Source organism: Podarcis erhardii (assembly GCF_964252035.2).
Source record: "Podarcis erhardii genome assembly, chromosome: 1".
In the NCBI taxonomy this organism is placed as follows: domain Eukaryota; kingdom Metazoa; phylum Chordata; class Lepidosauria; order Squamata; family Lacertidae; genus Podarcis; species Podarcis erhardii.
In genome coordinates, this window is record NC_138497.1 from 42,997,586 (window position 1) to 43,025,539 (window position 27,954).

The window sequence follows — 27,954 nt, forward strand, 5'->3', positions numbered from 1 at the left end:
AGGAACCCCGACCCCTTTCCCAAAACCAGGAATTAATGTTTAAAGCAGAAATTAAGAAGTGACTGTCATGCTGAGCTCAGGTAATGTTTACTGCTCCCGCTCCTTGATCGAAACATCTGGTCAAGAAGTTTGGCATTCAAATGCAAGTTGCTTTTCCTTTCTGGATGGATTTGAGGTCTACAAAGTTCCAGAATTTGTGGAAATAAATCCAGTCCGGAAAACCACCGATACTTCGAAGGCACCGAGGACCATAGGTCCATTATCACCCTCGCGGATATACTCTCGGTCATAATGAGGTCGATCAGCCCAACTGGGCAGCAGCCCCAGCCCCCGCTCCAAAGCATGTCTCCCCTCCCCTCTCCCTTCGCTGCTATTGGACCACGTGTCCGGCTCGGCCCGGTCCCCTCCCCAGCCGATTCTCCTAGGATTAGCGCACGCGCTTTCTCGGTCGAGGGAGCAGCCGCTTTCAGCACCGCGGAGCTGCGGACAGCGCCTTCCGCCCTCCCCACCAAGGCGGCGCTTTTGCGGTCAGGAGGCCACGGAGCCGGCGAGGACCATGGAGGGCGCGGCGGGCTCCCAGTCGCTGGACAGGGAGGCGGCTGCCGGCCAGAGATCACAGGCGAGGCGCCCGGAGACAGCGGGATGCACCTCCAGGTAAGGCGACCCTCCAGGGGGATGCCCATCGGCCGGGGAAACGCCGCGTGCCCATCTCCTCCTCCTTCCCTGACCCTTCGGGGGTGTCCTTGAGGTGCATCGCTCCTTTATCCGCAGCCACCGCGCGCTCCGTCCCCTGCACCTCCCGCTCCTTTCCCAGACAATGGAGCCGATCTCCCCTGGGCGATGGGAGGTGGGAGAAGGGCGGCGGAGTGGAGCGGGTGGGGTGGGGTGCGGGGTTAGGAAGAGGGGGACTTTCTGCTTTTCCAGCACCCCACCCCACCCGGTTGCATCGCCGCCGCAGGCCACATCGCCGCTGATCCTCGAAAAGTTGGCCTTGCAGAGCGAGGGGTGGAGGAAGGCGCGCGGCAGTGTCCCCGAGGTCCAACCCTATTGTTCTGGGATCCGCCGCGGGAAGGCGTTGCTCTGCGACGGCTTGTCGGTTCCCTCGAATCTCCCTGGCGATGCTCCGGGAAACGGGACCCACCCGAGCCAGGAGCCTTCACTGGGCCAGGGGGCTGACGCGCCTGCCTGCCTGCCTGCCTGCCTGCCTGCGCGGGCGAAGGATCCCCGTCGGCGCATCTGTCGCCACGCTGCGGGGCGCCTTTAGATCCTCGATTGAAGGGACGCGCGTCGCCCTCGATCCGCGAAGAGGACCTGTCGTTTCTGTCCGGGAGTGGATTCCTCCGCCCGGCAGCCCGGGATCGAGGGAAAGCAACGACTACGAGAAGCCCTCTGCTGGGGCGCCACGAACAAAAGGAGCGACAGGGCAAGATTTCGCCCAGCTTCCCTCGCCCCGCAGTTTCCAAGAAGGCGGAGCCAAAGCTGGGCTGGGCTGCCTTCGATCTCTCGCCCTCTCTAAAATACACTGTGGCTTTGATACCCCCTGATCCGAGGGTGCCGGATATGTAACAACGGCAAATGCTGTGATCTAGAAATATAGCTGCCGCGTAAGGGAGGGGGGTGTCTTTGAAATTGGAGCCAACTGCTAGGGCCAAACGCCCGCGCCAAAGTTGATGGGCGATGCCATTCAAATAGTGTGTGTGTGTGTGTGTGTGCGCGCGCGCGCGCGCACCGTGTCTTGTGATCGATTATGCGAGTCGGGACTTGCCTGGGGTCCCCCAATATTTTATTCAAGTTGCCACCACCCCCGCAGGGTGCAAGGGAATGAAACCAGGCGCTATCAGAAGAAGAGGTCCTAACTATAGCCTTAGAGGAAGAAATCAGTAGGGTGCTGGGACGTGGGTTTAGGAAATATTGCTTTAAGGAAGCTCTCTTTAAGGAGAGCTTCGTCTTGGATTCCCTTCACGGGCCATGGAGGTAGGTGTGTGTTTATAATCAACACGGATAGGTTTAAATTCGAAGGGAGGCATGCAAACGCTGATCAATTCTTTCATGGACTGAAACAGACTGAATTGCAGATTAACTTCGCCCCACCCCAATTAATCAAAGGTCTGAAGGCAGGTAGGGCCTGATCAGCCTGCTCCCTCCCTTATTTAGGAACATAGGAAGATGTGTAAAGCAGATGTTCCGCACCCAGCTTTCCACAATGGATTTAATGAAACGATAGCAGAGGAATTAACTGGCTTGCAACCCAAACTGGCCTTCCAAGTGGAGCAATGATGGCTTTCCTTCTAACTATCAACCATAGGCAGCTGATGCCACCCATGCCCATTAGAGTGTTTGAGCTGAGCTCAGTGTGATCTCAGAATTCAGGAAGGATGGATCAAGTGATGACTCTTAGTCATTAAAATTCTATTTGTCCAACTGAAAATTCCCTAATGGGGAAGAGTCACAGCTTAGTGGTTGAGCATCTGCTTTGCTTGCAGAAGGCCCCAGGTTAAATTCTTGACATTGCTAGGCTGGGCTGGGGGGGAAACTCCTACCCAGACTCCTGGATTATTTCCTGCCAGTCATATTGAGCTAGATGGTCTGGCGCATTACAAGGCAGCTGCCTGTGCCCCTGTGTTGTAAACCAGATATGGAAATGGCATGTTGGATGGACCAGATGGCTTTTGGTTTGGCCCAGCAGGGTCCTTCTTGTGTTCAGTAGCCACATATGTGAATCTTCTGCAACAATAATAGCCCTTGAACTTTGTTGTTTTTCAAGGCATTCCCACATTGGTTGAAAAAGACATACCGTACTTTTCTGTGTATCAGACTTGGTTTTTTTTACAAAAAAATAATGTTAAAAAGGGGGTGTAGTCTTATACACAGGGGCAATCTCTCCCCATTTTCTTAATTTTGAGTCCCTTTGAGTCTTATACATGGAAAAATACAGTAATTAAAGGTGGCTTTTGCTTTAACAAAGCCTAGCCGCTCTTCTTGGTCAAACCACAGTGAAGAGAAACACCTGTTCTTTCAAGATGCCCATGAAAGCACCTGCATTGTGGTTTTGCAACACACAAGTGTATTTAAAGTTAATGGATGGAGTGCTTGTTTGAAAAGCAGTGCAATTAGTTGAGAGCTCTAGTGAGAAAATGTTATAGCCTATTGGAATTTGCATATACACTGTGTTGTCAGCAAAACATGCTAAAGGCGTTTTACATTTTTAGACTGGTACTTCAACTGTAGCTGGCTGGGAACAGGGAGGATTCCCAAACTATGTTCCATAACATCTCAAAAACTATTTTCCTCTCTCTGGAGCATGAGAGATCATACACCTAGTTGAGTAGATAGGCTTAAGCTGTTGGCAGCTGGGCAGAAGATGGATCAGTCGCCACTGGTAGATCTCTTGGTGATTTGCATCAGGTCAGCAATGATTTCTAACTCCCAATTGCAATAACAAAGTGGCTTTTAAGTGGTTTACAATGAAGGTTTGAACACCAATTGATTCAAAGCAACAAACCTACAATAATTGAAGAAGGATAAAGGATAAATGTAAGAGACAACAAAACAAAAGTAAATGTGCAATAGCACATTACATCAAAGCAATACAACCATTTAACAAGAAGGTTTGGAGAATAGGACAGTTGTTGTTTTTCACCTGGTGCCTAAGGTTATAATAGGTGTCAGTCAAATACCACAACTTGGGCACCACCACTGAGAAGGCTCTATCCATGGCTGTCTCCCACTTTAACTGAGACAGCAGGGACAGTCATATGGGAGCAGGCAATCCTGACCCCAAGCTGTATAGGGATTTATAGGTCAAAATCAACACAACAGGCCTGGGAAGAAATGGGAAGACAGTGATTTTCTAATATTGGGGAATATGTCCTTGTTGGCATGTTCTAGTTCCTCATGGACCACTTCATTCTGAACCAACTGCTATCGCACTTTAACCATAGGCTCTAGAATTTTGCTTTCCACATATCTCATTGACTGTTTAAGAAATTTTCTAGTCAAATAAGATTCTGCCCATGGCCTTTCCCTCAAACTGGGTTCTATATTCTATCGCTGTCTTTATAACTTTGTAGCCTAGTAAAGAGTTCTGTGGAACACAAACACTTGCTTCATTCTCACTCTATACAAAAAGGTTCAATAAAACGCATTGCCTCTGAACTACACATTTATGGCTGGCAAGTATAGAACCCTAAATCTCGACATGTCCAAAGCTATGTCATTGTGGACTCATTCCAAAATGATGTCATTGCTGGCTCAGCCTCCAGCACACTCCTCAAATTTTCTGCTTGCTGATTTACAGCTACAGACTTGTTTGTGGAATGCTCAGCAAAAAAAATTTCAGAGGTTTTCTGACACTCACCTTTTCTCAGTGACTTAATGGGGTCCTGCTGATCTCACCATTATTTGCATGCTGACAGGTCTCAGTGCGAGATGAAAAAGGTCCCTAACAAAGAGGCATTATTGACAAGAGATGTGGGAGGATAAAAATACATGTGCCATAGTTTAGCATTGTACCATAACTATCTTATACTATGTCTTTAGCTGCCTTACTATTTTGTACATTAGAAGCATCTGTTTATATAGAAAATGAGAATGATCAGCTTTATTGTGGGTGGCAGATGCGTTTTAAAGATGCAGTGACTTCCTTCTTATGTCTCTTCCAGAACAGATGCAGCCTTGATTTCTTTATCAAAACTATAGCCACCGTATCTTGAGTGTCTGAATGGGAAGAAATCACATTTTCTCAGTCCATGTTCTACCCTTCCTGTACTCTCTTGACTCCAGAAGTCTATCATTCTGTTCTAACCCTTTATTAAAACCCCATTACAAGATTCCATTAAGAAAGCTTTTACTGTTAATCCCAGGTTTTTAAAAAATAAAATAAAATATGTAAAGCCTATTTAGAAACTTTGCAAACAATGCAAAATCATTGGTCAGCAGAGAGGGTGTTTGTTTGTTTAGAGGAAATAATTGCTAACCTTAATATTTGATTTAGAGTCTCACTGCAGAGGGAAGCCAGTTTGGAAGGAAAAGGAAAAACTAGACAGAAAAGTTTGCCAGCTTTTAGTGTTGTCTTACAATATAGCCACAGGATCCCTTTGTATTACTGGCTGGTGTGATTCTAGCCCCCCCCCCCCCCCGCCGCCGCCGCCGCCGCCCTTTCTGGTTATAATAGCAGCTTTGTGGGCTGCAAGCAAATGCTGAGGGTTCAGGAATGAGCCAGAGGTTTCACCTTTTTGAGCTTCTACAATCAAAAATGTTGAAAATGCACCTCTTTACTGTGGCCTGGGATATATACATTTAGGACACACCCTATTATTGTGGCTGTAATTTAAAATGCTGTGAACCGCCTTCAGATTTTATGATGAAGGGCAGTATATAAATCTAATAAAGAAAGCAAACTGTGTAATATTGTATGGGGCCTTGTGGTGAAGGCTGGGTAAAAAATTGAAATTAATCATGAGTGTAATTGAAGTCATAATACCTAGGTGAGATAGGCAGATACCAGATGAGGAACTGTGGGATGTTTTGTCAGACTTTTGGTTTTAAACTGCTTTCAAGAGTTTTTTCAACAATCCAGCGGTACATACATTTAATGAAACAAACAAATATTCATGTGAAACAAACAAACAAATGTAATCACTGGAACCCCTAAAACTGAACAATTTACTATTGCGGTGCCAGTCTCTAGTTTACCATTTCTTGGTCATGTGACTGAGCAGCCCATGGTACAGATCTAGAAACCTCTGGATGACAGCTAACTTGGTTCTTATTAGGCCACCTTTAAGCCTAGTTTGGGTGGATGACCTGGACTGGTTGATTGGCAGGAGGAGTGAGAACCTGTTCATTCTCCTGAACCTTTCTGATGTTTTTTATCTTTAGTTATTGAGGCCTCCCAGGCCACCTGGCAAGGGTGAGGACACCTTCTTCTTCTTCTTCTTCTTCTTCTTCTTCAGCGATCACACATAGCTGAGTAAGATTTGTCTTCCATGAACACAGTCTTAACAGTGAGTCCATAAGGCCAATTCTGGATCCACACATCCTTCCACAGTGGGAACATAGGTTTCCAGGTGGGAGTTGATCAAGGTGTGGATTTGCCAAGCGTGCCTTCCTCTTAGTATATTTCTTCCTTACGTCCTGATTTTGAGTGTCTTCAAAGCCCGTGACACCTTTGGTAAAGGCTGTTCTCCAATTGGAGTGCTCACAGGCCAGTGTTTCCCAGTTGTCAGTGTTTATACTGTGTTTATATATCCACACAACATGACCAGTCCAACAAAGATGATGTTGAAGAATCATTGCTTCAACACTGGTGATCTTTGCTTCTTCCAGTACACTGGCATTAGTTCGCCTGCCTTCCCAAGTGATATGTACATTATTATTTTTTTGAGACCCCATTGAGAGAATCTTTCGAGGAGTTGGGGTTGCAGGGGAGATTGTGTGGCACACACTTTGTCCCCCAGCCTTGCTGCTGCCCCCCCCCACAAGCACCGGAGGCAGCCATCTCACTTTGCCTAATGGTTGGCATTAACCAATGTGGTTCTGCTCCAGATTAATGATGAGAAATCCAACCTATCTGGAAATGAGTGGTTTTCCATTGGTGGACAGTTGTAACCCCCAAGTCCAAGAACCCCCTAGCCACCATAATATATGCCATCCTACTTACCTTTGAAGAGTGTTTAACAAACTTCACTTAATTCAAAATGTGGCACTCTGTGGGAATGAGATAAGGAGAGTGTGCTAGGTTGGTTACTGGGGGGAAATGCAGTTTGTTTTCCAGTTTGTTTAGGGCACTGTTTAAGTGTTGGTCCTAACCTATAAAAACAAAAAAGTCTCAACAGGGTGCATACCTTAGGGAGATGTTCTTCTGGGTGAGTGCCCTCCACACGCACACACACTGGTACACAAAGATCCTCAAAAAAACATTTTCCTGAAGTAAGGAAGTTGATGGGGAAGGACGACGATCTCAGCAGAGGTGCATACTTTATGGAATGTTCATCCCCGTCATGCCTAATATATTGTCATGATCAGCTGCTTTGATAGTCTGTACTTTGGAAGAACGGGAGGCTCATGATGTCACAGGTGGCAGCCAATCAGTGCTTTGCACAGTTGGCCACTGGTTTGCCTTGAGCTCGATCCTGGGGAGAAGAACAAACAACAAGCAAATGCTTCCACATCAGCCCCACTCCTCTGATTATTATATGTTTGATTGCATCCCTTTTCTTCCCCTCTTTCCAATTATCACTGCTGGATTCTGGTCAAGATCAGGTATCTTCTCTACATTGGCTTATGAAAGTGATAGGAGAGACAAATAAGGGGTGGCAGTCAAGCAGCTGTGATACACAATTAGAGCTGTTGGCTCCCACCTTTTCTTCCTTGCTGTCTGCTTTGCTGAATATCTCTTTTGTTTCTTTCTTGGTTGCATCCAGCTGGTCTAGACAAAAACAGAGCTGTCAGACCATAACATTGAAGCTGCAGGCTTTTACTGTTCCATGGATGGGAGGACATTTCTGCTCCCACTGTAGCCTCAACAGTTCTGAATATACATTCATGCTATGACTAGGAATCTCACTGCCCATCCAGATCTCTCCTTTTGTTGCTTTGTCCTTGGATCACCATCAGTGAATTGATGGATGACCATAAATTTGACAGTATCGCAGTGTATTGAAGATACCAATTTCTCTTGATTAAATATGCCTGGCATCTAATATTTTCCTTAGAAAATCATATTGATGTGCCGCCCATATGAAGTGATAACTTGGATCACTGTTAACAAATAGTGTTGGTCTTCCTGTTCATCATTGAAGGTCATAGCAAAAAATGTTTATGAGTCTGCGAATTTCCTTAGCACACAGTTAAGAAAATTGGCTTGTCATTTTCAATCAGGCAGGTGTGGGAGTACTGTAAGTAAATGTAGACTTTTCACTTACTCTATAATGTTCTTATTCTTAAATGTTTACACTCACATGTGGACTCTTAAAAGAATTGATACCCTGACATTTGAAAGCATTCAGGCAAAAAGTCTATGAGTTTGGGCTACTTTTTACATACCACAATAACATAGCATTGCTGTGCCACCGTGGGACCTAGAAACTTGCATTAAGGAAACAAAAATAGGTCCTGAAAATCACTAAAAATGCTTCAAGGCTTATATGCAGATTTCCAGACAAAAAGCTCACATTTTCTCAAAATGTGATCTGAAAGTGGGGCAACCTTGCCCCAGTGCTGAATGCCCCAATGCCCCACTCTTGATTTTCACATGTTGAGTACAGACATCAGCAAAGGGGGGGGGGGCTGCACCCATGCAGCTGCAGGTGTATAGGTGACCCATGCAAGCAGGACTCCTGCATGATCAGGAGGGGTTGTGGTCCCTCTCCTGCCTCGCACATGGAATGAAATGCAGGAAATTTTTTGTCTGAAAATAAGTAGCGGGTATTGTTGGTTTAAGGGGGTGCGGGTGGTGCTGTGGTCTAAACCACAGAGCCTAGGGCTTGCTGGTTGGCAGTTCGAATCTCTGTGACGGGGTGAGCTCCCGTTGTTCGGTCCCTGCTCCTGCCCACCTAGCAGTTCAAAAGCACGTCAAAGTGCAAGTAGATAAATAGGTACTGCTCTGGCGGGAAGGTAAACGGCGTTGCCGTGCGTTGCTCTGGTTTGCCAGAAGTGGCTTAGTCATGCTGGCCACATGACCGGGAAGCTGTACTCCGGCTCCCTCGGCCAATAAAGCGAGATGAGCACCGCAACCCCAGAGTCGGCCACGACTGGACCTAATGGTCAGGGGTACCTTTACCTTTACCTTTTATTGTTGGTTTAAACTACCAGTCAAGTTTTAAGGAGGGAGACATTCTGTTATGCAGCATTGCTGCCCCAGCTCTCACCACATTCAGAGAGAGGGGAGGCATCCCAGTGGCAGCAAATGTGGGAAGGGGGGGTGGCATGGAGTGGGAGCACCATTCCTCAGGTGGTAAAGCAGGACAGGCCGCCCCTGACAAGCAGGCTTCCTTAAGGTTCATTCCCCCCCCCCCCTTATGAAAATGCCCAAGCTTTATAATCAGCCTGGGAAGCCCTGTTCTCTGGCCCATGGCTGTCAAAGCATCTTCAATGTATTTTATGAAAATCTAACAATAATTTAGAAAAATCTAACACTAAGTACATAGTAAAAACGAACGCACAGCTATGAGTACACTTCCTCTCAATTATTCTAAAGTGTGATAAAGGGCTTTAAAAAGTGCCTACAAATTCATTAATCTGTAAGGTGCCTATTTCTATCAGTGCATTATAGTTCTCTCTTTCATATTCATTGTAATGGATTGTAGTGATGAATATCCAAGCTCTATATATTCTCCATCTCATCTGTAGATAATACTCAGTGGTCATAAAACTTCCTATTTTCTTTGTACCATCTCTTAACTAAATATGGTTATGAGGGTTTTGGGGGGCAGGGCGAGGAGAGAAAGTAGGTTGTACAGTATGTGTAATCCTTCTAACTCCTGGATCCAGCAAGTGTTAACATATAAGCCAGGCTAGCTTCCTGTGTTGAGGTGATCACCTGGGTGATGGGCCATTAAGAGAAACAAAGGAAAGGGGCTCTGTGTGAGATGGCAAATGGGTGGGACTCCTTTATGGGCGGGGCAAATACCGGTAATTAGATGGATGAAGCAGAGTTTAGAGTTGAGTTATGGTGATGTGGGCCAGAAGCGAAGCAGCAAACAGAGATGGGAGTCATGTTTGATTTCTGTTTGAATCCAAGGTTTGTGGCTATGGAAGAAACAAGGCCCTTTTGGGATGTTAATGCTCTGAACCCCTCCATTGTTGGCTCAGGTTGTATATTATGTATAAATAATCCATATATCCTAAAGACACCACAGTCTCTACTGTGCCTAATTCCAAAAGAAAACACAGACCTTGGGTAAGCACTGGGAGCACTGCTCAGAGATTGGGGTGGCATGCCACAATATCGCCGGCAGAAAACCTTCTGATACAGGCAGTCATTTGAGGGATAATCTTTTTGCAGTGTTAAAAAGCTTTTATGCTGCTTCTGTTGCCATTTCAGTGTTTTATTGGTTACTGTTCACGTAAGGAACTTCCTCTCTGTGACTGCCGAGACAATGAATGCCTCTTGGCATACATTTTACATAGGAAAGCAATAAAGAAAAGCAAACCCATTTCTTCTCACAGGGAAAAAGTAAAGCCAGAGCTTTGTCAAAGTTGTCTTAATGTGCCGGAGATCAGAAAGACGGAGCCGAGCTCCAGAGGAGGCTCCTGGGAACGGAGATGCCCCGTCCATCACTGCCCCATTGATGCTTCTCCCAGCTCAGCGAGATACCACCAGGCCTCTTCCAGCCATATGCATGCCCCAATCTCCACTCGATCCAACGGGCAGGTGCCCTCTGGCTCCCACGACTCCTTCCAGCCTCACCTGTATTACCACTGCAACCAGCAAGAAGCCAGAAGCAGCTATGCCCTGCCTCCCCTGCCAGGCCATGGGGAGAGGGCGACCTTGTGCTCCCATCACTCCAGTGGGGATTCGTCATCAACTCCCCAGCACGAGGCTGCGGACATGAGATGGAAACAGTGGCCCCACGACCAGCAGCAGTTACGGCCAGTGCAACACCATGTCGTCACGGTCAGGTGAGGACAGATGACTGTAACGGGTTACACTGCCTCCTTCATCAAGGGATAAGGAGATGGAGAGTCTTGGCTTGCTCTGTGGAGCACCGTGTGCCTCTGAAATCCTCTTTATGCATTTTGTTTTTCAGTGGGCACTTTAGGCCATTGCTTAGCGGTGGGGCATGTGCTTTGCATGCAACCCCCCATATCTTCAGCTCACAAAAGGACTAGGTAGCAGGTGAAGGAAAGCCCCAGAAAGTTTCTGCCAGTCAGAACAGACAATGCTAGCCTAGATAGACAAATGCAAAGCAGCTTCCTTTATGTCTATGTGTACCTAGAAAAGCGAATGCAACAAACATGCCTCAATTTTACAGGTACACTCATTAGGTAACCAGGATGGGTTACTGCTCCCTAGCTGGGTGCAGAGTCAGTGGCAAACCCAAGCATAGTTTTGGGGAGGAGTGAACTGGGTTTGTGGGCTTGCCTTACTCCCATGTTTTTAAAACACTTCCCCCTTGGCTCATTTATCAGAGGCACCTAGTAACATAAAAGCAATAGTCACTTAATTTTGATGCTAATACTCCTTTACAAGCTGAAACTTAACGATCCTCGTTCTGGCTCCAGGCCAGTCTAAGGGCTGTTTGCTGCCTTACTTTTAAGATCTGAATACACTCTTGGGAGTTCAACCTCCCTCTAAATCGCCATGAAAATGTCGTGCTTCTATTATATGCAGCTCTCTCTTTCTCTCTTGTGAGCTGTTTCTGCGGCTTTGCCCTTTGTGTGTTTTTTCCTCAAGAAAACAAACAGACAAGCCATAGTGTTTTAGTTTAACAATTCATTTTTTCATAACGTTGCAACTCCAGAAAGTTTGCCCTGGTTTTTCAGACATGGTGCGAAATGTGAGTCTTAGGGAAGGCATGTGTGCTGATTTGCACAGGGTAGCTCTCAGCTGGAAGGGCTCCTCTCTCTGAAGGGCTGCCCAATCCTAGTCCAACTTAAAAGAAGGAAGAGCAGCAAGGATCAGCACCTGAACTGAGGACTAAGTCACCTGAGGTCACCTTCCTCACAATAGTGGGGTGTGTTAAATTTCTATATAGATTATAGTAATTATGCCTGAATTTGAATCTCTACATATAAAGTAGCATAGGTAGATCCATACCCTCTCTTATAATTCTGTAGTGATGCATTTTGCATTTCTTCCTTTTTGGCTAATGTGCAAGTGGCCACTCTAGAGCCTAATACACTTTCCCCCCACCCAGTCCTCAAACGGCAGGATTCTGCTTTTAAAGTTCCTTGAATGGATTTTGCTATTCCTCTGTGTGCGTGTGCATGTGCACGCACATGTGTTCTTTAACAAAATTCTGAAGCAAATTCTTCTAATTCAAATTTACTTGCCCAATTTCTAATGAATGAGCCTCCCGATTTGAATCTTGTTTTCACTATTCTCAAGTTTTGGATACTATCGGATTTGGTTTTGGTTGTTGTTCTCAATCTGTACAATATCATCTCTGGAAAAGTAATATTTATTTATTTACACCCTCCCCTTGGTGCTACCAAGAATACTTAGCATTCTCGCCTTAAAAATCATCCTCAAGGAAAGTTAGGATCTAAGATGACAATCCAGCGCCTTGCAGCTTCTTTTGCTTTTCCTCCCGCATGCTCTGTTCTGCACGTGTTCTCTGCCATTGACTTTTGCTTCCCGTAGGTCCTTCTCCTACGCGTAGAGCGCCATTTGTGCAAGAGCTCTCTTCCTAGTGCATTGCTCCACAGAGGGTATGGGCTGATTTGTGCTCTGCACTTTAAGATCAAAAGGAAAATTTGATCATTTAAAATTAAGTTGCATTTGAATTCTAAACGGCTGAACAAATTCCTTTCTGCTCTAGCTTAATGGCTTGTAGTCTGGCTTTGCAAATTCTTTGCCCTTCCTGATCATGCCTCTCTTTCCCACCATTATGAGAGGTCCCCTTGGCAGTACAAACTCACTCACCTGTACAACAACCTTGTTGTACTTCACCTGATCTATATGGGTTGGACTTGGGTACCATCACCGAGGTTGTGCCAGTGTCAGCGGAGGCATGACGCTGAACTTACAGGATAACTTGATGGCATCTTTATAAGTACAGCTGGAGGGGTGTGTACAACCTCTTTGCTTGCTTATTTGTTTATTTATTTTATTACATTTACACCCCACCTTTCTTCCACGGAGCTCAAGGCAGCAAACACAATTCCCCACTTCCTTGTTTAAATCCCACAACAGCCCTGTGAGGTAGGTGACAGGCCTAAGGTCACCCAGTGAGCTTCATGGCCGAGTGGGGATTTGAACCCTGGTCTCTCCCCGACACTCTAACAACAACAACAACAACAACAACAACAACAACAACAACAACAACAACATATTTGTACCCCATCCATCTGGCTGGGTTTCCCCAGCCACTCTGGGCGGCTTCCAACAAAGATTAAAAATACATTAAAATGTCACACACTGAAAACTTCCCTAAACAGGGCTGCCTTCAGATGTCTTCTAAATGTCAGGTAGTTGTTTATTTCTTTGACATCTGGTGGGAGGGTGTTCCACACGGCAGGCGCCACTACCAAGAAGGCCCTCTGCCTGGTTCCCTGTAGCTTTGCTTCTTGCAATGAGGGAACCGCCAGAAGGCCCTTGGTACTGGACCTCAGTGTCCGGGCAGAACGATAGGGGTTGAGACGCTCCTTCAGGTATACTGAGCTGAGGCCGTTCAGGGCTTTAAAGGTCAGCACCAACACTTTGAATTGTGCTCAGAAACGTACTGGGAGCCAATGTAGGTCTTTCAGGACCAGTGTTATGTGGTCTCGGTGGCCGCTCCCAGTCACCAGTCTAGCTGCCGCATTCTGGATTAGTTGTAGTTTCCGGGTCACCTTCAAAGGTAGCCCCACGTAGAGCGCATTACAGTAGTCCAAGCGGGAGATAACTAGAGTATGCACCACTTTGGTGAGACAGTCCGCGGGCAGGTAGGGTCTCAGCCTGTGTACCAGATGGAGCTGGTGGACAACTGCCCTGGACACAGAATTGACCTGTGCCTCCATGGACAGCTGTGAGTCCAAAATGATTCCCAGGCTGCTCACCTGGTCCTTCAGGGGCACAGTTACCCCATTCAGCACCAAGGAGTCCTCCACACCAGCCCACCCCCTGTCCACCAAGAACATTACTTCTGTCTTGTCAGGATTCAACCTCGATGCATTAGCCGCCATCCATCCTCCAACCGCCTCCAGACACTCACACAGGACCCTCATTGCCTTCACTGGTTCCAATTTAAATGAGAGGTAGATTGATGGACACCCAGCCCAAACCCCCTTGATGATCTCTCCAAGTGGCTTCATGTAGATGTTAAAAAGCATGGGGGAGAGGACAGAACCCTGAGGCACCCCACAAGTGAGAGACCAAGGGTCTGAACACTCATCCACCACCACCACTTTCTGAACACGGCCTGGGAGGAGGGAGCAGAATCATTGTATGACAGTGCCCCCAGCTCCCAACTCCTCTAGATGGTCCAGAAGGATGTTATGATCAATTGTATCAAAATCCGCTGATAGATCCAGCAGAACTAGGAAACAGCTTTCACATTTGTCCTAAGCCCGCCAGAGATCATCAACCAGCGCGACCAAGGCAGTTACACGACAAAGGCTCTCACTCCTAGATTCTGCCATTGTGCCTTTTGAAACTTATAACCTATATTTCGAGTGGATGCAGGGATTGTGCGCTGAATTCCTCAAGGAAACTTTCAGGGATTCCCCAGCTGAGAGCCCAAGTCTTTTGCCAAGGGACACAAACTCCCACCATCCCTTGCTGTCCCCTGTGCTGGTTGAGCCTGGTGGAAGTTGCTATCCAAAGTTGCCTGGAGAGGCATAAGTTCCCTCCTGCTGTTTTAGATGCTTCAGCTTGGTTGCTGGTTGAATGAACGAAGTCAGCAGAGGACCCCCATAAGCTGCAGGGACAGCCAAGTCCATCATCACCCAAACTGCCAACCTCCCCAACCATGCTATTTAGGGTTCATTGCCTCGTACTGCATCCCAGACTTGTGACTTTGTCCTTTGCCTGCCTGGAAGGGTTAACACTCTCATGAACGGAGACTTCTGCCTGGGCTGAAATTAATAAGCCAATGAATATCTTTCTCCCTACAGACATGACAAAGTGTTCAGGATGCCAAAGAGGTAGGTTACAATCAATCTCTCTACCCTATCATCATGTCTCCTCCTCCTCCTCACACCCTGCTATTAGGAACGAGGCAATGTATTATTCCTGGTGACATCCCAGGCAGGCAAAGAGCTGCAGCTACATTAGTAGGTTCACAGTTCCTCATTAAGAGCTTCCCATCTGTTTCGAGTCCCCTGCTCCCCCCAACCCAACCCGCTTTGCAAGAGATGTACTCCGCAGCTTTAAGGAAAAGCTAGCCTTCCAAAGAGTTTTCCCCATATCACACTCGAACCAGGTATTGCCGTGTTGTTCTGCATGTATGGCCTTCCTTTGCACGTTGCACTGTTTTGCACGTTCGACATTTAGCATGCCCCGTTATGCTCAACATAACACGTGAATTGTCAACATTTTCTTTCCCCCACATCACAAGTGTTTCACACAAATGTACATCAGGTAGTTGGAGACAGTAGTGGCTCCCTGTGGTGTTTCTACCATGTAAATATGGTGTGTGCGTAAGATATGTATTACTTTCTGTGTTGTGAAGCAGGCGTATGCTAACTTCTTAATTTGTGCCTATATCTACTGAAATGGATTTAGTGACCTAAAGCTAGCACTAGTAGCTAAAGGCATTGGGATACAGAAGCTAGGGACCGGCCTTCCAAAAAAGAAAAAGAAAAGTGCTTTCATTCAGCTGAGCCTGCTGGGTTGAGCATCTTGACTCCCTGCATGATATCGGTCTCATCTCTTCATTTCTGCATGCTACAGCCTCTTCATCTTCCAAGTGATGACACTGTTTATTTGCCTCAGCTAGAGATCCTCTATCAAGCTGCTCCTCTGACAGATGTAGCATAATACAAATAAAATGTTAATAGGGAAATTCAGGGGAAGGTAGAGGGACTGGATGGAGGGCCAACATTTCTCTGACAAGAATTTTCAGATCGGTTTTTGAAATATTTCCTATTGGAGAATGTTAGCCCGACCCAGAGAATATTCAGTGAAAAGCCACCCCAAATGTCTCTGGACATGAATGCAAATGGGGACTGGCTGGGGCAGCTGTAGATCTAGTTTAATAACTGTCTAATACTATTTTCATCGTAGGGAGGGAAGCAGCAGGCTCGGCACCTGCCCCTTTCAGTCTTACGTTCTCAGCTTGTTGCTTCTTTCATCTACTAATGTAGCTCCGTTCAGTATTACCTGAGCCAAAGGCTGTGTACAAACCATCCATTTAAAGCACATGACTTGCCCCCAAAGAATCTGGGGCACTGTAGATCATTAAGGGTGCTGGGAATTGTAGCTTTGTGAGGGGTAAACTACAGTTGCTGGGATTCTTTGATGGCAACTTCATACTTCAAATCAGAGGTTGTCAACCTGGTTTCTACCGCCCACTAGTGGGTGTTTCAGGATGCTAGGTGGGCGGTAGGGGGTTCTACGGCACAAGCTGAATCTTCCTTCCATTGAGCACTGGTGGGCAGTAAGGAAATTTTACCATCAAGAAAGATGCGTTAGTGGGCGGTAGGTATAAAAAGGTTGACTACCCCTGCTTTAAATGGATGGTGTGTATGGAGCTAAAATTTATCAGAAGAGAATTTTGAGAAACATTTGATAACATTCTTTTTGACCACCTCAGGACTAAAAAAATGAGGAGGTTCTAATTCTGATTGGAGCAGTAGTGCTGGGGAAGGGAGTGTCTAACGTTTCACTCCTGTGTCATTTACCCCAAAGAAAAATCATGCCCAAGTTGTTACACTAGTCCTGCTGGTGAATAATAGGAGGCAGTGAAAGACAGGAATGCCTGGCGTGCTCTGGTCCATGGGGTCACGAAGAGTCGGACACGACTAAATGACTAAACAACATTACTTACTTACATTATGCATCTCTTTCCTCCTAGCAAGAGGACTAAATGCAGAGTGTGTGTGTGTGTGTGTGTGTGTGTGTGTGTGTGTGTGTAAGAGAGAGATATTTCAATCCAGAAACATCTCCCCTTCTCTAGCCCCACCGCTCCAATCAAAATTGCAGGCTTCACCCCTTCCAAAATGCTGCTTTAAAGAGGAAGCTGAGAGGTGGTGACTTGTTTTATCTCTGACTGCAGTGAGAGAGACCAACCATTAGGCTGTCTTAGGGTATGTTCACATTAGTAGCTTGAAACATGCAAGGCCACCCAGTGGCGTAGCGTGGGTTGTCAGCACCCTGGGCAAGGCAATAATTTGCACCCCCTAACCCGTGGATTTGCGCCCCCTAACCCTAACCCCCAGATGTTGTGCCCGGTGCGGCCAGCCCCCCCTGCACCCCCCACGCTACGCCACTGAGGCCACCCCCTTCCCCCTGCGTTTCAAGCCCCATTTTCACATCAGAGAGGGCGCAGGGATGTCTAACATGTATGGCCTTTTTGGTCTGAAGGTTAAACGCTGAGACTTCAAGGCAACCGCTAGTTTGGCTGGGCCTCTCTCAAATAACTTGATAGGGTTTCCCTCTCTGCTCCCCCTTATTCCACCCCAAGAGGAATGGAATAATTTGGTCATGCATGGTGCTAAAAACTGAGCTCCATTACTATATACACCTCCCCTCCATCTTTGTAAATGGAGAGCGGACATGATAAACAAGGTACCCCCGAGGAGCAAAGGACGCAGGCCCCCAGCCACAGGACTGCTCCACAGAGCCCCCCAAGCATGCATGCTAATGTCATTTCTCTAACCATTCTGGGATGGGTAAGGCACTTTTTAGCCACTTATTTATTTGGGGGGTTAAAGGAAGAGCCTAATTTCAGGACAGAGTGAGGCAGGTAGGTGGCCTGTTCTCCAGCTATGAAGACTTGGGGGGAATAGTTACAGGTACAGCCTAGTATGTCGCCATGCGCTTAGGTAATCTGAACCAATAACTTGTGAACCCAGAGCATGAGCCAGTGACCCGCTCCCACCAGCACCCACCCTGAAACCTGGTGCCAGGTCACACCAGTAGCCAGTGTGGGTTTTAACTGGCAAGGTTAAAAGAAAAAAGTCCCTCCCCCCTTTACCCACCTAAGAGACACAGAGAGAAATGAATGAAACAGAAAATGAAATGAAATGGCAGCTTCTTGTTTTCCTTTCACTCCTTTCCAGTTTGTCCCAAGTGATTGCTGAGTGGCCGGTCGCTGTCTTAGTGCTCTGTTCGGTGACCGTGTTGGTCTGTACGCTGGTGAGCGTGTTAGTGGGAAATTTGCCCGATTTTTCTGAGCCCTTGATGGTAAGTTCCTGCAGATGATCTGCCTCAGGGACATACAGTATCCTTCCATGTAAAGGTTGGTTACCCTCTTTCCATGCTTTAGTTGCCCTGGCAAATACTTGTAGGTGGGTGCCTAATGAGATTTCTTCTCCCACAGACTTCCAATAAAATATGTACAGAGTGTCAGTTTGCATTTCTTAGTACAGAAAGTATTGATCTGATGTGTAGAGATCTTTCCTATTCCAATTAGTTCAAGAAGGTTCCGGAAGCTTCTCTGTGTGAAAGAAACAAGCAGAAGGTTCATGGTGTTTGGGTTATTCCTTCAGAGAAGCTGAGTACAGCTGGCTTAAACTGGTTCTGTTATCTCTTCTGTCAAGATCATGCTGACTATAATAATAGGCCAGAAGGAGCCTGGGTTTCACTTTCTCTATCTCTCTTCCTTCTGGTTTGGTGTTCTGTATATAGTGTTAAGGTTTAGACTTATTATAAGTTATTGTAAGTTTCAGCTAAGTCTGCTGAAACTGGGCTTCTTATGGACAGTGCCAATCCTGAACGTATTGGATTTGTGACCATTATGCTCATTTGCCTTCAGTAGCAGTAAAGCTCTGCTGGATGAAATATTAATTGCCTCTGCTCTATTTTTTGGGAATCCTGCAATGTGTTTAAGTTTTTACTCTGCTAACTATACATTGGAGTTCTGCTCTGGATCAATGTTGAGTAAAATTTCCACTACAGAGAGAACATTATAAGTGTTGTCGTCTTTTTAAACCACTCTTGTAGATTTTCAGAACTTGTTAAATAATAATGGGAGATCTTACCTATCGAAACACTTCATTAAAATGGGTCCAGACTTGGTTTGCTCAGGATTAATTCTGGTTATCCAGTCTTGAAATCTTAAACTTGCACATGTTTCAGAAAAAAGGACTCATCTGAACATACACATTAGATTAGTGCTGTAGCCAATGGCGTATTGTAAATAGAAATGCCCTTGTATAACATTTTGAAATATGTATATTTTTATATTTATAAATAGGGATTTGAGCCCCGAGACACCGACATAGGCAGAAAGCTCACCGTCTGGAAGAATATGAAAAGCCACACAGGCTATAAGAAGATTCTTTCTCTTTCCCCTCACACTGACAACAGGTACATGTTTGGGGGGCAGGGATATGGATTACAGATCTTCAACTACAACAGGGATGTCCGACTTCCAAGAGGCTACGATCTGCTCCCACTATAAAAACACTGGCAGTGATCTACCCATTGGATTAACCAAAGTTGTTGAGCTTTTGGGGGGGCCTTCACCAAAAGTTGACCTTTTGGTGGGGTGTCAGAACCAAAGTTGTTGAGCTTTTGGAGGGGTTGGGCGATCCATCAGGACCACAGGATCAACCAGGAACACCCCACAATCGACCAATAGATCACAATCGACCCATTGAACATCCCTTCTCTAGAACAATGGCCCATTTCTTATTATGTTATGTATTATGGAACCATCAATGTACATGGTGCTTAACAGCATAAAATAGGAACTGAAAAAAGACTGTAGTCTATATTTCCACACTGGAGGAGGCAGCAATGTGGAGGGGCAGGAAGCACAGGGATAACAAACAAGGGGCACAGAGGCTTGTCTCCTAAGATGTTAATTATTATGGTTTCCTACCATATTTCTGTGAGTCAGATATTCAGGCAATGTGTTTCCATGGAAACTATGGTAATTGTTAGCCAGTCTTCCTTAGGTCTTCTGAATGGTGCAAAAGCTGGCCTCCCATCCCCCAAGGATGATGATGATGCTAACCACCACCACCATTTTATTATTTATATCCCGCCCATCTGGCTAGGTGTCCCCAGCCACTCTGGGCAGCCTACAGCATATATAAAACATAGATGTGATCAAGGTGTCTGTAGGGCTGGCCTAAGGCATTTATTTATAGAGGAAAGAGCAATACATTATAGCCAGGAGTTTTGTTGGGGGGGGGGAGTTATTGAGCTTTGTGGGGGGGAGTTCACAGGTAAAAACCCCTCAATAAAATAAAAGGACATTACGGGGGACAGGCTTCTGTTGGGGGTGCAGAACCTCAGTGAATTATTTTTAATGCTTTCCCATAATTTTTGAGGATTTCACATGGGCTATGCCCTGTGCTTTTTTTTCTTTTCTTTCTAAAAAGATGTTTAGGGGTACTTTCATTTTGACTCAATAAAATCACCATTTTATAGTTCAAATCGGGAAAAATAAATACAGTAAATGAAGAAAAGTACTAAGATTCACAAAATGTTTAGGGGTATGCGTACCCCTGCGTCCCCCCAGAAAAAAAACACTGGCTATATCCATGTTACCCACTTCCTGTGCAGTGGCAGTTGGCTCTTTCTTCATCACTGGCAATAGCACACTGCCCTTCATCCCTAAGACAAACAGGCGAGTTTAAAGGGTGCAGGACGGGCCATGCCACACACCTCTCTTCTCTCCCTGATGTGGGGCAGTGGATTTAGCTGCCCCTTAGAGTGCTTAAAGCAGGGGTAGGCAACCTAAGGCCTGGGGGCCAGATGCGGCCCAATCGCCTTCTCAATCCAGCCCACGGACAGTCCGGGAATCAGTGTGTTTTTACATGAGTAGAATGTGTGCCTCTGGGTTATTTGTGGGGCATGGGAATTCATTATTTTTTTCCAAAATATAGTCCAGCCCACCACATGGTCTGAGGGACGGCGGATCAGCCCCCTGCTGGAAAAGGTTGCTGACCCCTGGCTTAAAGTATCCCACCGCCTACAGCCAGGCTTTATATTTGTAAATAAATGCAAACATGACACACCATGAGCTGCTTCCAAATAAAACAGTGTCAGCACTTGGTACCGTATTTTTTGCTCTATAAGATGCACCCAACCATAAGACGCACCTAGTTTTCTGAAGAGGAAAACAAGAAACAAGAAAGCAACACAAAGCCTCTTGAACGAAGAGGCAGGAGCGCTCCAGCTGCGCTCAAGAGGCTTTGCGTGGCTATCCCTGAAGCCAGAAGAGCAAGAGGTATCGGTATGCTCTCCTGGCTTCAGCAAAAGCAACGCAAAGCCTCCTGAGCAAAGAGGGAGGAGCACTCCTGCTGTGCTCAGGAGGCTTTGCGGGGCTATCCCTGAAGCCAGGAGAGCAAGAGGGATTGGGGCGCACCGATCCCTCTTGCTCTTCAGGCTTCAGCGATAGCTGCGCAGCCTGCATTTGCTCCATAAGATGCACACACATTTCCCCTTACTTTTTAGGAGGGGGAAAGTGCATTTTATAGAGCAAAAAATACAGTAAGTGTTGCGTCCCTGTAATTTCCGCTGCTTGAAGAAGTTGGGTGAGCATAGGGATAGGTGAACTTAAGGAGCATCGCAGAAAGAAATTTCCTCCGTCCTCTCCTCCTTCCTGCATTCATCTGCAACCTCTTCCCCCCACCCCAAAGAAGAAACCCTCTCTGTGGGGAAGAACAATGTGGGGTGAGGTGACATGTTGCTAGGAAGGAGGAGGGGGCAGGAACTTGTTTAAGTAACACTGTTGTTTACGTTCCCTCCAAGCATACTCTAGGATCCAAGCCTGGCAGAGAACAAGGGCAAGAGAGGAGGGAGAAGGAGAAGCTTTTCTTACAGCTCTGTATTGTAAAAGCCATGCAGATGAGTTGCATAACCATGCTCAGTTCAGGATAATGTTGTTTCTTTGTTTGCTAGTTACGGGGACATAGGCGTGAACAGAGGGCAGAGATCCATACAAGGAGAACGAGAAGCAAGAATAAGGAGGATGGTGGAGCCAGACTATGAAAAGGATGGCTTCTTTTGTGGACCCCCAGGTAAGTTTTGTTTGAGATTGCCCTCCAGAACTGACCAAGGCAAGAAAGTAAAGACGTTTTTTGTGAACCCCCCTGAGACCTCCGGGTATAGGGCGGCATATAAATTCAATAAACAACAATAAATAATTTTCCTTATGGAAGGTTTCTGAAGCTTCCTCGTTCCATATACTCATTTAAGAGCCTTCAGCTTGTGTGATACACCTTCAGTGCAGATCTGTAATTAATAAGAGGCGTCATTTCCTATTTTACAAGCAGGGAAGCAAAGTGAGAGCTTTTATTTCTTTAGCAAATTTATATACCGCTCTTCTTCGTAAGATCTCAGGGTGGTTCAGAGAGTAAAATACAGGATAAAAATATGAAAATAAGTAAGACAAAAATAGCAAAACAACCCCCCACTTCCCACAGACACATTTAAAAGGCTGCAGAATATTAATCAGCTTAGAATTGGCCAATATTGTATGGTGTGTGTGTCCGCGCGCATTAGTATTAGTGAAAGGACTCAGAGATGCTTCTTATCCCCCAGCCTCAAAAACCCATAAGTGCAGCATTGGTAATCCAAGGAAATAAAGTGGAATGATTTGCTGCTTTGAGGGTTTTAAAAAAAATAAAATAAAGCAGTGTATAGATTTTATGAAATAAAATATTTAATAAATTAAATAAATGACCAGACACAAGATGCCAATTAAAACCAAGTTAACAGGAAAAGAAAATCAATAAGATTAGATAGTTGTGGCATAGCCCAAGTTTAAGTGAGTTAAGGTAACCAATGGTTTAAGCAAACAGGGCAAGTCTTGTATGGTTACCTCCTTGGAAAGCAGAGTTATACAAGGACAGTGAAAGCAGCCTACAGCATCATTCCCACCGCCCAACCCACATATCTAGAGCTTGTTCCAAGTAGTTTGTCAGGTATCTTTGCTGTTACATAACTGTACCTACTATTTTGGCCCTTAGGGAAAAGTTATTCTCAGCTGGTATTTATGTCCACAACTGCTGGAAGCTTATGGAACTTGAAAGCAATACAATCCATGTGTCAAATGGAGCAGGACAAGGTTGGTATTGCTGTAAGGAATATGCACACACTTATACTCCTGGGTTGTTTTAACTTCAGGTTAACGCTTCTGAATCAGTGTGAAATCCTTACTTCCAGATATAGTTTTTCTCTCTCTCTCTCTCATACACACAGAGAGGCACATAGCAGGTGCCTTAGTCAGACCACTGGTCCATCTCGCTCAGTATTGTCTCCATAGGCTAGCAGAGGCTCTCCAGAGTTTCAGATAAGAGATATTCCAGCCCTGCCTGGAGATCTTGGGGACTGAAACTTAGACTTTCTGCTCTGCCACTGAGCTACAAGCTTCCCCACAAATTCTGTAGAATGCTACATCCTGAAACACAACACTAGGCTTTAAAAGACGACTGAAATAGGGGGCATGTGTGAACAAAATCTTTAAAAGTCCCCATCCTCAGAACAAGACATTTGTCAAAAGGATAAAACAGAAATGGAAGTGGGGCAGGCCTAATTCATTCTTTTTCCCTTTGGCTTTTCCAGATCCGTTCTCATGCAGAGTTTGGGAATCTCTGCCAGCGTACTGAAGCCAATGAATGCTGTCCAAGTTGGTCTCTTGGAAACTTTATCGCAGCCCTGTACAACCGGTCTTCTTGTTTAGAGGTTACCGAAGCCGATGTTTCCCACACCCTCGTGCTCCTTCGTTCGTGTGCCCCCGACTATCACAAAGGTGTCCTTGTCCCTCCTTGCATCGGTCCCAAGACTGAAAGAGACAAGCACGCCCAGTGCTCCAAAATCCCCGAGAAATGCACTCGCTTCCGTGCTGTTTACCAGCTTCTTCATTTCCTCGTTGACCGAGATTTTCTCAGTCCACAGACAGTGGGATACCAAGTGCCAACCCTGAAATACAGCCTGCTGTTCTTGCCTATGATGAAAGGAGCATCCATGATGGGCATCTACCTGAACAACCTTGAGTCGTGGGACTTGTTTGATAATTACACGTCCATTACTGGGATGGATCTGGGCCTTAAGCAGACATTATTCCAGCACTACCTATTACTGGATACCGTGTATGCAGTCTTGGCGATACTGGTCATATTTCTAAGCATATTTTTTTATTTGCGCTCGGTCTTTATTACTTTTATCACCTTAATTATTGTCTTTGGTACCTTGATGATTTCCTATTTCTTGTACAAGGTGGCCTTTAGATTCTCCTACTTCCCTTTTGTAAACCTAACAGCAGTAGTCATTCTCAGCAGTCTTTGTGCCAACCACACCTTTGTCTTTTTCGACCTCTGGAACCTGAGCAAGAGCCAGAACCCATCCGCCGGGCTACTGCAGTGGGTAAGACTAACCATGCACCACTTTGGGTATCTCATGCTAGCATCTTGCCTGACAACTGGTGCTGCTTTCTACGCCAGCTACATGAGTTACATAACCGCCATTCGATGCTTTGCCATCTACATGGGCACCTCTGTCCTGGTGAACTTGGTCTTCATGCTGACCTGGCTTCCTTCCACCGTTGTGCTGTATGAACGTTACCTAGCAAGGAACTGTGTCTATAAACCAGAGGGCTATTGGAATAACAGCGGGCACAAGAGTGTCATTCTCTCTCTCCACCACATCCTCAGGCGTATCCAGAAAACCTGGCACGAAACTGCCAAGTTATTATTTGAGAAAGTTCTTCCTTGTGGGGTGATAAAGTTCCGCTATATATGGATCTGCTGGTTTACCGCCTTGGCTATAGGGGGTGCCTACATTTCCTGTCTGAACCCTAGGCTCAAACTGCCTTCTCTAGAGATGTCATCTGTGCAGGTTTTCAGGCTAAGCCACCCCTTTGAGAGGTATGATGCCGAATATTGTAACGAGTTTATGTTCGAAAGGCTGGAGCGAGGAGAAGACCTGCACATGCCCGTCACTATTATATGGGGTGTACTCCCAGTGGACAATGGGGATCACTTTAACCCCAAGAGCAATGGCACTTTGGTGATGGACCCAGCATTTACCATTGAAAATTCTGAAGCTCAGCTATGGCTGCTGGACTTTTGCCAAAAAGTTAAAAACCAGACTTTTTACTACTCTGAACTGGAACAAAAACCCACCGTTTGCTTCATGGAAGAATTTCATCGGTGGATGGATAGCCGTCAATGCTCTAAGAGAGATCACAGCTTCAATCTCTGCTGTAATCACTTCTCCTTCCCATACAGCAGAGAAGTCTTCCTTCATTGCATCAAGATGATGATCATGGAACAAAACAGAGACGAGGCTGAGACTCAGGACCTAGGCCTCAGATTTGATGAAAGGGGCAACCTGGTTGCTTTGGTGCTACAGTTTCAAACCATTTACCACTACAGCTTCAACTATAGCAAGGCCAAGCATTTCTATGATGAAATTGGCCTCTGGATAAGAGAAGAGATGAAGGCAGCCCCCATGGGGCTTCAGAACGGCTGGTTCACCAGCAAGCTGGAGCTCTACAATCTCCAGCACAGCGTGGACACAGAGAGTATGGTAGTGCTGGGCTTATCAATAGCCATCTCATTTGTGGTTCTTTTGCTCACAACTTGGAACGTCCTTCTTAGCTTGTTCTCCGCCGCAGCAATTACAGGCACCGTTCTGGTAACTGTCGGCCTGTTGGTCCTCCTGGAGTGGCAGCTCAACGCGGTGGAGTCTCTCTTCATTTCGGCAGCAGTGGGTCTCTCCGTTGACTTCACAGTCAACTACTGCATATCCTACCACTTGTGTCCGCATCCTGATCGCCTGAGCCGCGTAGCCTTCTCCCTGAAGCAGATGAGCTGTGCCACTGTCATGGGGACTTCGGCTTTATTTTCGGCAGGTGTCATCATGCTCCCTGCCACTGTGCTGGCCTACAGGAAGCTGGGCATTTTTGTGATGATGATCAAGTGTGTCAGTTGTGGCTTTGCGAGCTTCTTCTTCCAGTCTCTGTGCTGCTTCTTTGGCCCGGAGAAGAATTGTGGACAAATAATTTGGCCTTGCACTCGTGCTCTAAAAAACTATTCGGACGACACGAGCTCTTCCAACAGAACGTTTACCTGTGGGGGAAATGAGAAGCAGAGTAGGTTACAAAAAGATCAGGAATCCAACAGTGCAAATGAACAGTACGAGCTCCAGCCTTTGGCCAGGAAGCTTAGTGACAGCTTTGACAACAGCACCTCCACAAGCAAGTTGTCCAATCGTCCATCTGTCTTATCTGAAGACATTCAGCTCCAAGATAGCAAGTGCTCTGGAATGGAAGTTCATCCTTCCTCTGAAAAGGACAGACAGAAGCTAGAACAGAGTGCAGGGCGTCATGTAGCCCTTTGCCAATGTCCAGCCCTGCAAACATCTTCTCCTTACAAACCTGGAAACAGCTCAGGAAATGAAGCAGAAAGTCATAGGGACAGGCCTTGCAGAGACTGCAGATGTAAAAAATATGGCCATAAAGCTTGGGACCATCTTCAGTCAGCCAGCACAGTCGATGAAAAACTGCTGAATAAATCTCACTCCTCAAGCAACACCGATCAACAAAAATCAGATTATACCTCAGAAAATAGTAATGTACCAGAAACTGAAATGTATGAACTCCACAGATGCCTTTATTCTACTGGCAGCTCTTTCAGTGCTCAGAATGTCTCCAGTGAGACATCCCTGAGTGACTTTGAACCAAGCGTAAAACTCATGGAATCCACCAGTTATTGCCCAGGTCATTTAGATGTAGCTGGTTCTTGCTGTCCAACTCAAAGAGGTCACCTGAATGGAAAAAGAGACACCCTGAGGCTGGACCTGAGGGAGACTGTCTTTGACACATCGGCTTCAGCATCCCAGCAAAACAGTGGTTTGAGGAAAACTCAAAGGTTAGGAGTAGGGGGCGAGGATCCAGTTGTCTTGCCAAACAGCAAACCAGATATGCCTGATGTTTGGATCAAGCGGTCTGGCGCCCAAAACTCTGGATACTGAAATGAACATCTCAGAGGAAATAATTGCTATTTCAGGGGCAAGGATAATTAATTTCCATTTTGAGTAGTGAGTATAAAACTTTTCCAAAAACGAGAACAAGCTGCATTTTTACAAAGCCAGCAAACCTGGTGCGGATTAGAGGCAGATGTTATTGCAGTGTCAGCTGTTCAACTGCCTGCTCCATAGACAGTGCCATATTCTCTATTATACTGCAGGATTATTAAGCAAGAGTTCTTTGTCATTCTCTCCAGTGCAATTCGTTTTGGAGTAAACGGAGAGGCATGATGATGAGTGGAATAAGTGTGAAGTAAATGGCTCAAAGGATATCTTAAAGACAAAGGGAAACCCTTTTCTAAAACATCATTGCTACTAACCGACTGAATATTGATGGTATGACACAAAGGGTGTCTTTTAGCTCAGTCATCCCTCTTTTCACCATCAGTCAAACAAATCTCCTTAGGGAAATTGTACTCAGATAGCTGAAAGTAATATTATCTGGTGTACTTTCTTTCAAAGACTAACCAGTAGCCCTTCAAAAATAATGGTGGTTGCTCTCCCCTCCAATTTTTCCCTACAATGTAATTTACAAGTGGAACCTGCAAGAAATTGTATTGCAGTGTGGAACATTTCTGTTCTGGGGTCCAGCCAGCCAGCCATGCCTTTCCATTCCCCCCTCCAGTTTTCCACCTCCCTGCCAGTCAGGATTCTGTGGCCACTGAGCATGCTCAGTCCTCATTGGGTTGCTGTTTTTGCCCCCTTAAGTCTGCCCCTCCTACTTATTTTGTGCCCTTCTGCAAACCTTAGTCCCCCTGCTGATAACTTCCTCTTGTGTGTGGATGGTGAAGTTTTGGCTGCAGAAGAGCTGGCACACAGAGAACAAGTTTGTTATTAACATATAAGATCCCTAAACCAGAAATTCAGCATATGTTTCTCTTTCCCACTGACAGTGTGCTTAAAATTCATCAGACATTTTTCTTGTAATTCTTCATTTTCTGATATGGGTAATTTGTGTTTCACCTTAGCGGCTAGTATTTCATTCAAAGCTGTACAGAGATGTCCAAGTTTGCATATTTATGGAATCCTGCAATTTACTTTCTCTCTCTCCATTGGCCATGTCACGCCCTGCCCTGGCCCTCTCAACCATCACAATATTTTTACATTTACTTGTCAAAGTGATATCCCAGCATAAAAAAAATAAACATGTTTCCTAAACT

At 45.9% G+C, this 27,954-nt stretch overlaps 1 protein-coding gene across 2 annotated transcripts; it reads left to right on the forward strand.

Moving 5' to 3' along the window:
- The first annotated feature begins 358 nt into the window (after positions 1 to 358).
- DISP2 (dispatched RND transporter family member 2) lies at positions 359 to 27,952 on the forward strand. 2 transcript variants are annotated; one of them, XM_081858477.1, is made up of 8 exons: positions 359 to 654; positions 10,171 to 10,623; positions 14,761 to 14,790; positions 17,869 to 17,992; positions 19,005 to 19,117; positions 21,665 to 21,783; positions 22,735 to 22,832; positions 23,330 to 27,952. In XM_081858477.1, the coding sequence occupies exons 1-8, from the start codon at positions 557 to 559 to the stop codon at positions 26,738 to 26,740; spliced, it is 4,446 nt and encodes a 1,481-aa protein (XP_081714603.1). In that variant the 5' UTR covers positions 359 to 556; the 3' UTR covers positions 26,741 to 27,952. The 2 variants fall into 2 exon arrangements, with proteins under 2 accessions (XP_081714603.1, XP_081714604.1); XM_081858478.1 differs by lacking the exon at positions 14,761 to 14,790.
- The last annotated feature ends 2 nt before the right edge of the window (positions 27,953 to 27,954 follow it).